This window comes from Talpa europaea, assembly GCF_964194135.1.
Source record: "Talpa europaea genome assembly, chromosome: 1".
Lineage (NCBI taxonomy): Eukaryota > Metazoa > Chordata > Mammalia > Eulipotyphla > Talpidae > Talpa > Talpa europaea.
In genome coordinates this window covers 94,604,961-94,619,272 of record NC_140073.1, presented here as the reverse complement: position 1 = coordinate 94,619,272, position 14,312 = coordinate 94,604,961, and the positions used below count along the sequence as shown (strand labels likewise).

At 38.0% G+C, this 14,312-nt stretch overlaps 1 protein-coding gene across 4 annotated transcripts in view; it reads right to left on the bottom strand.

Moving 5' to 3' along the window:
- The window catches only part of FMNL2 (formin like 2), a gene marked incomplete at both ends in the record, with an annotated part of 274,318 nt that overhangs the window by 92,349 nt on the left and 167,657 nt on the right, over positions 1–14,312 (bottom strand). For all 4 annotated transcript variants that reach the window (XM_084238495.1, XM_084238497.1, XM_084238496.1 and 1 more), the window contains one exon: positions 2,923–3,003. In XM_084238495.1, coding sequence (XP_084094621.1) covers positions 2,923–3,003 — 81 coding nt within the window. The remainder of the gene's footprint in view (positions 1–2,922; positions 3,004–14,312) is intronic.

The following is a 14,312-nucleotide window of genomic DNA, read 5'->3' as shown; positions in this document are numbered from 1 at the left end:
CCAGCACAGTACCATGGATCAGAGAGTAAAAGAGGATCTGTGGAAGGTCTTAAGAGGCATAATATCAAAACAAAATAATTCTAATCAAAATACAACAAAATAAAAGTAACAACAGCAGCTAATACTTAGTAGGCATTGACGGTGGCAGACAGTACACTTTGGCAACTGCATGATAACGGGGATAAAACTAAACTGATTTCTCCACTGTATTTTCTTCTCTTGGGAACTCCTCAATTTCAGCTGGACTCTGAACTATGGAGAAGCCTTGGCATCTACTGTTCTAACCATAAACAAGTGTTAACACTTTGCACTTCTATGATGTATTCAAAATTCTGCAGGGACCAGCAAAAAAGAACAGGGTACAGCAGTCTGTACCATTTGCCCATCTCTCCCCATAAAAAGTGGGCCCAGGGATGAGTCCACAGAAGCACTAGGGACCCATATTCAGGCTTCATCTCACAACTGCAGTGCCGGCAGAGAAGCAGGCTCCCTTATTCCTGGTCTTTATAGCCTTTTCCTGGGCCAGACATGTGAACCTTCCCTTCTCCTTCTGTATCTTGTTCCCCCCACCCCAACACCCAGTGCAGACTGAACACCTCCTGGTATTAATAAGCAAGAAGGCTGCTGACAGTGCTGGTCTAAGCTACCCAATGAAGGTACTTCGTTCTGCCCAGTGATTTCATTTAAAACTATTTAGAAGAAAATCTAAATAGAATATGCTTAATATTTTTTTAGCATCTTGTATTGAATGTGAACCAAATATTAATGAATGAAATATTCAAGGACTCCAGTCACAGTTATGGAAAGAGTGTCAGTCTAGACACCTGGCTCAAATTGAAAGCCCTAACTTGACATCCTCTCTTTTCTCCCACCATAATACAGCCAAGAATCTTAAGCTCACTTTAACTGTAAGCCGTGCTTTCTTGCAAACAAAATCTCCTTTTTTCCAGGTTTTAAGCGTGAAAATTATGTTGAGTAGAACAGATCATTTCCTACTGCCAGTTCTTGACAGAAATCTTACTAAAGCAAGACTGTTTGATCCAACATCCATTTTATTTTTTGAGCTGAATGACTGATGGTGAAAGATGAGGCACAGACCAAACAAGGCCACTCAGGTGAGTCTAGGGCAGAGACTTCAGAATGAAGAGCAAGCCAAAAAGACATCCTTTGTCTTGAACCTTTTCACTAAATTATTTGCAAGGGCACTAAACACTTTCTGAACAGCTCCTTTTTCTGTTTGTTTTTTATCATTCTTTGCCTTAAAGCCAGGAATAATTGTTCCAAAGGATAATAGGGGCTGTACAAGAGGATTCGGTTCTTCCTTCCAAGCATCATCCTCTTTGGGGGCTTAGGAGCTGGAGTCTCAGAAGAGGACTCTAAGCACATTTTCTCCTTTTCAGAATCTGACATATGTGGAGATAACTGTTCAGGGCTGACACTGACTCCATGCATTGGAGTTCTGTCTTGTGAACAAATGAACACATTTCTACCATACTCAGTGCAGATGAGCATACCTAATGCTGGGGTCTGGGCCATCCAGGCTGGAGGCTTACAAGTTGGAGAGTTTCTGAAAGTATTTCTGAAATAGAATCTTGCTGCCCCATGTTAATAAAAGCCCAGGAAACCGCCTGTGTGTGTAGTATGTATTTTGTGCATATGTTGTGTCTCCACTTAACCCATAATCATCAGATTAGGATGAAAGCAAGTGTGTTACAACCCAGGGAAAGGAGACAAGAAAACAGCAAGAATTAAACAGCTATCTCATTTAAGGGTCTGACAGAAGATCTTTTTAAAAAGAGAAAGGTGTGTACCACACTTGTAAGGGGGAATATATGATGATACTTTGACAGGTACATTCTTAGAAGGCAAGGCTACGTCACATTCAAGTCACATGGTATCCAGTTGACAGCAAAGGACTATAGTCCATCATCAGTGCTAGATTTTATTTCCACTTGTCTGCATGCTAACCAAAAGACAATTGAGCAGAAAACTCTAGGAAGGAAGTAACAGCCTTTCTCCTTTGCTTGACTTTGTGGCAGGGGGTGGGGTAGGTATGAATTTAAGAGTGCAAACAAAAGATGAAGAGAACTTACAAAAATATACAGGCACCAAGGACCCTAGCAACAGTGGCTGACTAGGAAAAGTGTACCTTTCTTTTCTCATGTGTCACACCCTGAAACAACAAAGGGAATTCAGCTCAAGATATTTTTGCTTCGTCCTTAAAAGCAGGAGTTGTGGAAGGTCAACCAAAAAGAAACTGCTATCTGACAAAGAACCACTTATTCTTCTTGAGCCAGCACAGCTTGACCTGAGCCATCCCAGGGCCCATCCAGGCCTTCAGGGCTATACCAGGTTCCCACTTTACCATGAGGCCTCAGTTTATATCAACTATGCAGCTGCACAAAGCAGGGTTTGTTTGCAAAAGGAGAAAGTCAGTTGAGAATGGAATCGGCTATTCTCTCCTTTCCTTCTTGGGGCCAGGGACAGGGATGGCAGGGGAAGCTGCTAAAAGCATCAACACAGGATGTGAGTGCACAGCTGGAATGACAAAGCCCCAGTGATTTTTCAAGGTCTCTGGAAATGTATCAAGGCATGAAAGACAAGTGTTCACTTGGCTAGACCTGCTTTTCTAGGGGCCTGAACACCTCTGGACTGGACTCACTGTTCTGTGTAATTGGAAATGGCAGTGTCTCAATAACCATTGGGGGTATGTGACTCCCACCCCAGGAGAGTACTTTTAACACATCCTCAGGCAAGGATGGCTATTTCTTTGTCTTTTCCTGTTGTCAGTCTCCAAAGGTTGTTTCCTGAAGGCTCTGGCAGAGGCTATAATGCAGAGGAAGAAAGGGCTCCTCCAATGCAGGTGGTGTCTGCCAGCTAATGAGGAAGTAACAACAAAGAGTGAAAACAAATCCATCTTACCTTCCTGGTTACAGCTGGATCCAGATAGCCTTTGAGCTTTTGAATATATGTATGGGGAGGATTCTTCACCTGGAATCGTTCCTGCAAGAAGCACAATGTAAAGTAAAAAGAATGAAAGAGCTATGATGGCAAGACATAGTGAGCCAACATTCAAACAGATTAATACTGCTGATCAGAGGTCAAAACACATCTACAGTACGAACATGGTCCTGAAAATAATCCATATATACTCCTGGTTTTGAATCTTTGTAAATGTGTTTATCCTTTCTCTGCAAAGAAAGAAACTGAAGATCAGTCCTTCTCTAAGATGACACAGTCAGTGGTACTGATGAAGGACAGGAACAGAAGGGAAAAAAAAAAAAGGAGGTGCGCCACAAGACCAGAAACCTGGCTCACAAGGAGACGGGGGTAGAAGAGATTAGCAACAGACCTTTCCTGTCTTGCCTCAGCAGTGTATTTCAGTGTATATGCCTGTTCTGTTCCCCACTCTGTCTCTGGTGAATACTCCCCACCCCACCCCACACCTCTGGCCTGTACTCCAGTTCTTATATGCATAAATAAATAAATCTTTTTTAAAAATGAGCAACAAGTCTATCACTAAGAGTATGGAATGTATGTATACATGTATTTCTGTGATCTTAATGGATTCCTAAGGCAGTTACCAATTTGAAGACCCAAAAACATTTTGCAAAGACATCATTGAAATAAGAAGAGATAGATAGATAGATAGATAGATAGATAGATAGATAGATAGATAGATAGATAGATAGATAGATAGATTGATAGACAACATATCTATATCTCCAACCCCTAAGGTGATATTTACATGTACAGCGAAGGCAGGACCCATGAATCTGCAGTTCGAACAAATATTATGCTGATGATATGGATGAAAGTGTCATATTTTGAGAAACCCATGCCCCTCCGTATTAGGTTTTATAGACATTCAAGTCCAAAGTAGCATTATAAACACTAATTTTAAAAACCAGGTAAAGACAAATATCTATAAACTATGAAATGGTTAAGTACTTTCATTATGTTCATATGATGGTATGCTATAGTCCAAGAAAAAGGAACAAAAAGTAATGCATGCTCTTACAGGACGGATCTTACAAGCCAGACACTGAGAAGAAAAGATGTTCGCATGATTTCATTTATATGGGTTTAGAAAACAGGCATTATTAAACTTTAATGGTTAGGGACATATACATAGCTGGTTTTATTTACATGTATAAATATATACACATATACACAGAATCACATATCTTATCGATGCATGGGAGATGGGATTAGCATACAAAAGAACTGGAGAACTGAGATGGGGAAGGGAAACATGACTGGATCCTGAGAGCTAGCAGTGTTCTACTTGACTCAGGTGCTGTCCCTAGTCTGCTTATTAATTATGCGATTCTTAGGTTTCATGATCGTTCTGTGTATCTGCCATATTTCATACACACAAAAAGTTAAATCAGCTCTAAACGGAAAAACAAGATTCATCATGAAATCAAGACAACTGTAGTCAGATTTTTTTTCTACTTACAATTCAAGATGTTTTCTTAGCAATTCCTTTTAACCTGATTACTATTTATGTGACAGTGGAATTTTTTAGTATTTCCCAACACTGACAAAGGCTAACAGGTTTAATCATTTGTTTAATCCATATGAACTTGTATTTCTCCAGCACAGAGAACCAAGACATTCTTCTTGTCCTACTCACGTTTTGCTCAATACAGCGTTAGAACTGTTAAAGATCATCTATCAAACAAAAATATTTTGTCACTGTTTAGTACTTCACAATAGATGGAAGTGGCTTTTTGTGAGACACATCAATATTCCCCTTTAATTTAAAAATCAGGGTGAATTTTATAGTATATAAGCTATACCTCAAAAAACTGTTAAAAATAATCACTGTATAGTTTACAATTATTTTCAATTTTGTAATCTGAGAACAATTTTGAAACAAATCAAATATTTGGCATTTCTAGTACCATCACTGTATCTATATATAAAATTTTTTAAAAATTCACCATCACTTCACTAAAGGATTGGTTAGAACTCAACTGCCCTCAAGAATTATCAATAACCCAGTTGAGGGCTAAAATAATAACAAAGAGCTCTGGAAAATGAACTAATAAGCTAGCAGGAAATGACTGATAACCATTTTCTCTAAAAATTAGAATTTTAGATTTTTGAAGTGAAACCCCAAAACACCTTAGCTAGTAGCTTCCCATCATCATTTCAGTACATACCCCATGGACTATTTTCAATAATTTTATCTGCCTGCTCAACATTATTGATATAAGCAGCTTAACTAAATTAAGTCCTCACCTTGAGTTGCATTGTGTTTGACAACAGCTGATGCCAATTATATTCAAATATAAATAAAACTTATGCTTTTTAAAAATACAATGATCCAAATTTTCAAAAATACTATGACCAATGACAACTCAAACTGTATTCTCCTCTGCTACAGCAAACACCACCTGCATCTAAATATAAAGACACTAATATATCAGACTCTTAATGAATTGCAACTCAGGTTAATTGCTTCAGTACCTAAAATCTAAATCTGTGGAAAGTTGCTGGAAACTTCTAATTTTTTTCTTTTAGGCAATGTCTTCACATAAGAAAGTCAAGCTTATCTCTTTAAAATAATCTGATTGAGCAACATATATCACATTAGCATTCCTTCAACTAGTGAATTCTATTTTTGACAATTGATAAATGCAGCTTTCTTTACTTCACATTTAAGAAGGAAATGACCAAAGAGGCTTTCTCTGATACATACATTTACTGCTGCTGTAGATTTGATTGTATTCTTAAAGTTATTCCCCTGAAATTATGGAAAAGGCCTTAAATAAAATAAACTCATACTTCTTCGAATGTTCATCTAGCTTTTGTTGCTGTGTTTTAGGCACATTTTTCACACTGTTTGAGTAATTAACTAATATATTTCCAAGAAACAGAAAATAACAAAGCCTGATGCTTTAAGACACAGTAGGTCTGCATTATAGCTACTTCACAGAAAACTCAGCCAACATGCAGAGATTCTGTTATCAAGGAAGAATAAAATGCCCGAATAATTTTCCTAAAACTCAGGATTGTTTGTCTAATTTCAAAGGGAGCTATTGTTTGAGTTACAAATCTAGCACCTGGCTCACCAGATATTTTCTTTCTATATTTAACATGACCATTTGGACAATAGAAACATTTGAGGGAACACATTGGAGATTTCATCATCCAGCCAAAACACAATTATTTTCAAGAACTTTGGATGGGTGATTGATGTATTTATATAAACTTTTTTCTCTAAAAATAAGAATTTTAGGCTTTTGCATTGAAACTCCAAACCACCTAAGCTAGTAGTTTTCCATCATCCTCATTCCGGATCTGCTCCATACCCCACGGGCTATTTTCAATAGTTTTACCTGCTTGCTCAACCTCACTGATATGAGCAGCTTGCCTAAATTAAGTCCCTGCCTTGAGTTGCACTATACAGACACAATTCCTAAGGATAAAAATGTATTCCTGAATGCATGGTGATTTATCAATATAAAATGATGTTATGTTGACGAGCTTTTAAAATACAAATTTCCTTGAAAAGGTCTACCCATACAGCCTCACCACCATCCTCACCTCTCTCTTTGTAGGTTGAAAGTTTCTGGATGAAATGTTTCTGAGTGGGGAGTAACAACTCTTCTTGGATTTTAAATCATTTCCTGTAAGCACTCAAAGATAAAACAGCCTAAAGCCATTTCTTAACATTCAGTCCACGAGACCCAAAAAAGTCTGGGAGGAGTGTGGGAGAAAAGAAGGGAGGGAGAACAAACCTTAGAATCACAAAAAAAAAAAAAAAAAAAAAAAAATGCATTAACTTTCTGTGTCATTTGCAAATATTTTACTTTAAATTAAAGTCGGTGTTAGGAATTCAATTTCTCTAGTAATGATCATAAAATTTCTCTTCACTGCTAAAAGACTTCATTTATGCAAGCCCAGGAATACAATTATCTTTTCATCTGGGACGGCATGTTTTGTTATCCAGAGATTATTTATCTTTTAATAAAACTTTACATCTTACCATATTCTCTAGACCTCTAAGTTCACTCAAAAGTTGGGAAGTAAACTTCCCAATCTGGCAAGTAGATATGATCTCTATGTTAGAGATGGAGTAACTGAGGCTCAGAGATGAAATGACTTGCCTTAAATCATACGCACACAAACACAGAGGCACATATACATGACAGACGAATACACACAGACAGATGCACAAACAGAGAGACACACAGACATTGATCAAGGATTCAAACTCAGTACTTCTGACTCTTCTGACCCTTGTTCTTTTAAATACATTGTAGCAAAGTGTTCATCCTGGGGGGGCAGTTGTGGGTTTTTTGTTTTTTTTTTTTGGGAGAAAGTTTTTAAAAGAGTGCAAATGTGTTGATTTTGAATACCAGTACTTAGAAGAATAACTGACACACCATCCTCCATAATGTTCAAAGAATGAAAGCTCTTTCAAATTTCGTATCCAAGTCACTTCACTCAGAGATTAAGGATAATATTTTAAGCTTAGATACACAACGTGTAACTCTGGGGCATACACCCAGTGGGTTCAGGGCTAGACATGTCAGCCAAACTAATGCCATAGCTAAAGAACACTTGCTGATAAGCCTGTGTTGTTTGGCTCCTGTCTCTAAAGGAATCTACTACATTATCTACACATTTGTCCCTACCCCAATTTACCAAGGCTTGGGCTAGTTCCATCTCCCTTCCACTGGCCACCAGGAAGGTTAGGCTGCTCAAAACACAGGCCGGCTTTGCAGGTGATAAAAAGACAGCATTTAATGGACCCCACCTAATGACTAAGGTTCAAATCTACTATAACTCAAACTGAAACACCAGGAAGTAGATGAAGGGGTTACAACCAGGGTGCCACTAGGTTAAGTAGGTAAGTCACAGTAAACAGGACTCATCAGCTATGCTACAACATGGCATTTTCTATTAGACACACATTGGCCTGCCCTTGATTATTTCTTTGGGGCCTCCCTCTGTTGATGACGTGCCCCCCTTTCTCCATCCACATCTAACAGTGTGTCACTGAAAGTCTTTCTGCATATAGGTTTAGAATTAGAAATTCCACTCATCTAGCAAAACATTTCTGATCCTTTGTATCCTCTCTATCCATGCATATAATTACATAAGAAATTACTTAATTGAGGTTAATCTGCTGTTAGTTAGACTTATCAAAAAAAAATTAAAAAGGCATGTTTTAAGCATTTCTGCTCCATAAATTACATTTGGATAAGCAGCTCTAAGAGCAAACATAATTCCACTCAAGTTTGTCTTATACCTTAATACTCCTGAGGTTTAAGGGAAGAAATTATACTGAAACATCTGAAAATAAAGGAAACCTCAGGCAAATGAATAGCTCGGGAGGGACACACTTACTGCAGAGTTTCTTTTCCTGTTTGGGAGGGCTGCAGGGTCACTGACTCCATTTCAGCAGTATATTAGCAGCACTACATGAACTGCCTAAACACCCTGGGGATGAATTAGATGTCATCATCATTAAGCCATTATTGTTTTATTATTCGGATCCTGTAATAATTCACTTAAGATAGTAAAAATTCAAAGGGGTTTGTTTCCGTGCATATAAGCTCACTATACTTGAATGATTTTTACTTCCTAGAAGTTCAAAGTCTTTGGGCTTCTTTCCCAAGGCTGAGGAAGCGAACCATAGCCTCCAATGAACCATAATTACAACCAGCATCATTGTCATTAGTGAGCCCTAATTTGTAGGACTATTTGGTGCTGAATGCTCTTCAGACTTCTGTTGATAAGAATAATCTATATTCCTCATGGAGTTTACCCTCTACAATGGGTAATATGGACATCAGGTAGAAAAGGAGAAGACAAAAATAATAGACTGCATTAATATTGTAAATAGACAGAAATAATGTATACAATATGGCAGGGGACAAGAATAGTGCATGGGGTAGGGGGAGTAGGCTCAGAATCAGGTATCCTGACACAAAGGACATGAAACTTAGCCAAAACATCTCAGCCCTTGTGGGGCTAGCAATTTGCACAAAGAAAAAAAAAATTACACAGACCAAGATTCTCCCAAAGAATTGGAGATATCAAAGGTCTCAAGGTAAGACATATTTCCTGTTTCCCAAAAAAGAACAAAAATTATGAAACTTCAGAGAGGCTTCCAAACTGTGCCATCTATAGTAGTATATGTATGTGTGTTGTGGGGTGGGGGTAAGGAGAATGTTGAGAAAGAAGACAATTCAAAGAAAATGAGGAAAAATACTAAGACTCTACCTATTACTATAATAGGTGACCAAGAAAACAAGTTCTTGTGGAATTCTAATTTTGTTTACAACCACCAGAGGCAGTTAGTGCCAGCTGTGCTCCTATTTAAAAGGGTCCCCATGGTTATTATTGGATGAAAACATTTTACTAAACAAGCCCCTGCCTCTGAACAGCTTAATTCTTGCTATCACATTTAGGTCTCTTGCTTCTAGGCACTTACATGAAAAAATACCAAGGTAAAAGAAAAAAAAATTTAGTTATTTTATTTTCATTCATCCAGAGCACATTATGCATGACCCTATAAAAAGCACAAAATGAAACATTCAATTCCAAAGCACTAAATCTCATCTCTGAGATACAACAGACATCACTGTAATACAAAGTGGAATATGATAAGAGCCATATGTGATCCTCTGGAAGTTCAAAGAAAGGTAAGGTTCTTTCCAACTGAGCTGATCAAAGGAACATCCCTGAAGAAAGTGGCTTTTGAATTGAGTTTTGAAGGACAGGCAGTATAGATATCCTGGGATGGTGTGAAAGGCAGAAGACAGAACAGTTTTCCAGATGGGGGAACATGGGAACAAAGATAGAGAAGCATGGAGTATTTTCTAGTAACTTCAAAGGGTTTAGCTGGGATTCAGTAATATGAAGGTAATGACACAAAGGATCTAAACAGTAAGTTGGAGTGGATAATGGCAGGTGTCAGATAATAAGCTAATGTGTACAGGATAGACAACAGGGAGCCACTGAGGAGTTTTGAAGAGAGGAAGAACACATGGTTAATACTGTATAACTCTCCTTCTCCATTCCCAACTTTAGAAGTTGGCCATCCTTGCACTAGACTGGACTTGAAAAATCTGCATGTTAGATTCATTCCACAGCCCTAGTTTTTTTGGAGAGCCTTGAAGCATTCTTCAGCTCTAAATATGAAATCATTTTCCTAGTCTGAGCGGAGAGGACAACTTTCCAAGTGTTCCATTACAGCTCTAAGACTGAAAATAACTTTTGATGAGACTTTTCCAAATAATTTCCTTTATTTAGACTAGCAAAAGTTTCTCGTAGTTCAACAGGTCTTTCCTAATCAAAACATCCTATAATTCATTCTCTAATATATGATATTAGTTGGACTTCTTTAATCCTACTCATCGTTTTCCCCAATTTAAAAAGGGATAAAATGTGTTTTACAAAACAAAAACAAACTCATAGATATAAAGAAGAGATTAATGGTTACCAGAGAGGGAAGGTGGGGGTGGGGGTGTGTGAAATGGTAAAGGGGGTCAATTATATTGTGATGAAAAGACACATGGTCAGTGACCAGGCTGTTATGTATAAAGATGTCTAGTTACAGTATTGTACACCTGAAACTTACATAATTTTATAAACCAATTTTTTTAAGGTGGCTTTGTTGAATTGTAAGAAAGGAGTCCATACTAATACAGTTTATTATCTCATTATCCGAAGGCTGAACCATGACTGTGCTTGGCAAGCAACCGTGTCCAATATGTGCTTGGCAAGTAGTAATGTTCAATAAATACAGTTGTTGCTATTGTTATTGAAGATCTACGAATTGTACTGAGTAATAGGGGAGTCAGATTTATACCAGAAAACCTTTTAGAGAAGCCTTCAAATTCTTTGCTGTCTCCCCTCAAGAGCCAAAACTTTCTTTTCTATTAGAATGGTGTTTCTTAAAGACCATCAAACACCTGCATCTAAAGCAATTGAGGCTGCCTATTACATTGCAAAAATTCCCCTGGCACTATTCATCAAGTACTCAAGAAGAATCAGTATTTTCGTAAATTCCCAAAATGGGTCATCTGTACACTAAAACATATAAATCATTGTTTTAGATAGCACTGCCTACCTTGCCTCTCTGAATGCATCTCTTTACTCAACCTACAAGCAGAATGTGCATACCCTTGGTAAACAAAGACTTGGGAATATTTTCAGTTATGTTTAAAGACAAAGATTTACATTGAAAATTATAGTCTACACATTCATAAAAACTTTGCAAAATCCCAGGGAAGTACAGTTTCTATTAAAATGTAAGGGGCAGTTGGGCCTCCCCGGTGGCGCAGCGGTTGAGCCCTGGGCTGCGAGGCTGCCCGCAGCCTCTGCAGCACCAGGTTCGATCCCTGCCCACCTGGCGAGGGTCCCACATGGCCGCAGACCTCTCCTGCCGCCCGCTGCTCCCCTCAGCAGTGTACTTCGGTCCTTCTGCCTGCTCTGCTCCCCGCTCTGGCTCTGGTGAATTCTCTCACCCTCCCGCACTTCTTTTTTTTTTTTTTTCCTTCTCAAAGGAAGGGAAAATTTATTGCACCTTAGGTGGAATTCCCGGACCCAAGGTGGGGGTCCGAGAAGCCACCCCTCCCGCGCTTCTGACTGTAACTAGTGCTTGTGCAAATAAATAAACAAACAAATAAATAAATAAATCTTTTAAAAAAAAAAAAGTAAGGGGTGGGGTCTCCCTGATGGCACAAGGGTTTAAGCACCACACTATGAAGCAATCGCAGCCTCTGCAGCATGAGTTCGATCCCCGGCCAGCCAGGGAGCAACCCACACGGCACAGCAGATCTCTCCTGGCGCGCCCACTACTCCCCTCAGCAGTTTATTTCAGTCTGCCTCTTCTCTTCCCCCCTCTGTCTCTAGGGAGTCCTTTCACCCCCTGCATCTCTGGCCTGTCCCCCAGCTCTTGTATACATAAATAAATAGACCTTTAAAAAAATGTAAGGGGCAAGAATATACCTCATTGTCTCTTCCTCTGAAAAATGGAAACCCTTCCTCTGAAAAATGAAACCCTTCTTCTTCCATTTACTACACTTTCCAGAAACCTTACTTAAGGATGTCCTCCAAACAAAAAAACATACTGAAGATCTTTAGTAAGAATTTTCAAAGCTAACTATGTATCATACAAATAAAGCATGAAGGAAAAAAAAAATATGAGTCTAAACCTGATGGGGTGGGGAGAGAGATTTCTTATAGAAAACATCAAGTATTTCAAGATTAAGATATGAACACTAACATCTTTCAGTTACTCAAGAATTTCAAAGTAAAGCAAGCTCTTATTTTAGGGATTGTTTCTGACTACAATTAGACGATCTGGGTTGTCTGAACTTCATGTGTTCCAATTCAAACAATGTATAAATACACGGATATAATTCCTAGAATTTCAATAGGTGTTTGCTAAGCATAAGGAATCATAGTATTTGTGAAGGACATAATCTATGCAGCAGACCTTCAAAGAAGAGAGTAGATAGCATGGGAAGAGGTAGAAAAGGAAGCCACCTTCCACTAAAATCAACAAGTATCTTAGACACACAAAGAACACATTCTTATGAAAAGAACTGAAATGGGAGGGGTCAGGATGTCTTATCAGGTTTTAATCATGCCCTTACCATTTGCTTTCATTTACTATAGGCATAGACTTAACTATAAGAGTCAAGTTTTCCTGACTGCTGTTTACATTTACAGAATCCATTAACATAGTGTTCAAAGTATCATTTGGTTTTGATAAATGCAAAGATACAGCATTTATCACCTTTTCTCCACAAGTGGATCAATGAAATAGAAATTGTTCAAAAACCATGTTTCTCTCAAAATAAACCATTGGAAACTTTCATTTTAAAATTGTATCACTTAAAATAACACTGAACAGCATGAAATACTTAGAAATAAATTAAAATACATCCAAGAGCTGTACACTGGAAACTTCAAAACATTCCTGTAAGTTATTATAAAAGACTTAAATAGAAATGCCATGTTCATAGATCAGAAGAGTCAATATTGTTAAGATGCCAGTTCTCTTGAAATTGATCTACAGAATTGAGGCAAACTCAATTGTAATATTAGAGGTTTTTTCTTAGAAAGTGACAAGTCTATTCAATAATTTAAATAAAAATGCAAAGGAATTAAATAGCCAAAATAATGTTGGAAAACAACCAAGTTGGAGAACTCATAATACTTGATTTCAAGACAGTAGTCAAAATTGCTATACTGACATAAGGATAAAAATAAAGATTAATGGAACAGAATAGAGAGAACATAAATACAGGCCCACATATATGGCCACTTGGCTTTTCAAAGATACCAAGGTAGTTCATGGAAAAAAGAAGTCTATCAGCAATTGCTACTTGGATATTGATTGGGGGGTGGGGGGAGGGAACAATGAACTGTCATCCTTACCTTCACCTATGTGCCAAAATCAAATCAAAATAAATCACTGGCTAAGAATCAAAACTTCCAGAAGGGAACACAGGAGATAATCTTTGTTTTTGTTTTTGTTTTTTCCCTTAGGAGGTAATCATTGTGACCCAAGATTAGGAAAAGATTTCTTAGAACACAATGCACGAACCACTTAAATAACATAAATTCTACCTCATCAGAAGAACTTTTGTTCTTCGAAAGACACTTTCAAATATGAAAATACAAGATATGAACTAGGAGAAATGCTCAGTGAAGATACACAAAGGATAAATCAGCACATAAAACGATGTTCAATAGCACTACAGTAATACAAATAAAAACCACAATGAGATCCCACTTACATGAACATAGAATAGCCAGAATTTAAAAGTGATAATATACAAGCATTACTGAGTATATGCAGCAATTATGACTCAACTACATTGCTGGCAGGAATGCCAAATGTCCAGTCACTTTGAAAAACATAAAATCAGTGAACATCATTGTATGTGAATTACACCTCAATAAAGATGAGGTTTAAAGGACTCCCTGGTGGCACAAGGGGTTAAGATGCAACCTATGAAGCTATCTGCAGCCACTGCAGTATGAGTTCAATCCCTGGCCTGCCAGGGAGCTACACACGGCACAGCAGACCTCTCCTGACTGGCCTGCTTCTCCCCTCAACAGTGTATTTCAGTCAGTCTGCCTGTTCTGTTCCCCATTCTGTCTCTGGTGAATCCTCTCACCCCCACACCTCTGGCCCATACCCTGGTTCTTGTATGTACAAATAAATAAATCTTTTTTAAAAAAAAAAAGATGAGGTTTTTAAAAAAGGCACCTCAAAGTAATTTCTTTCTTTTCCTCAATTATGTTTGTTAAATTCTTTTCCTCAATTA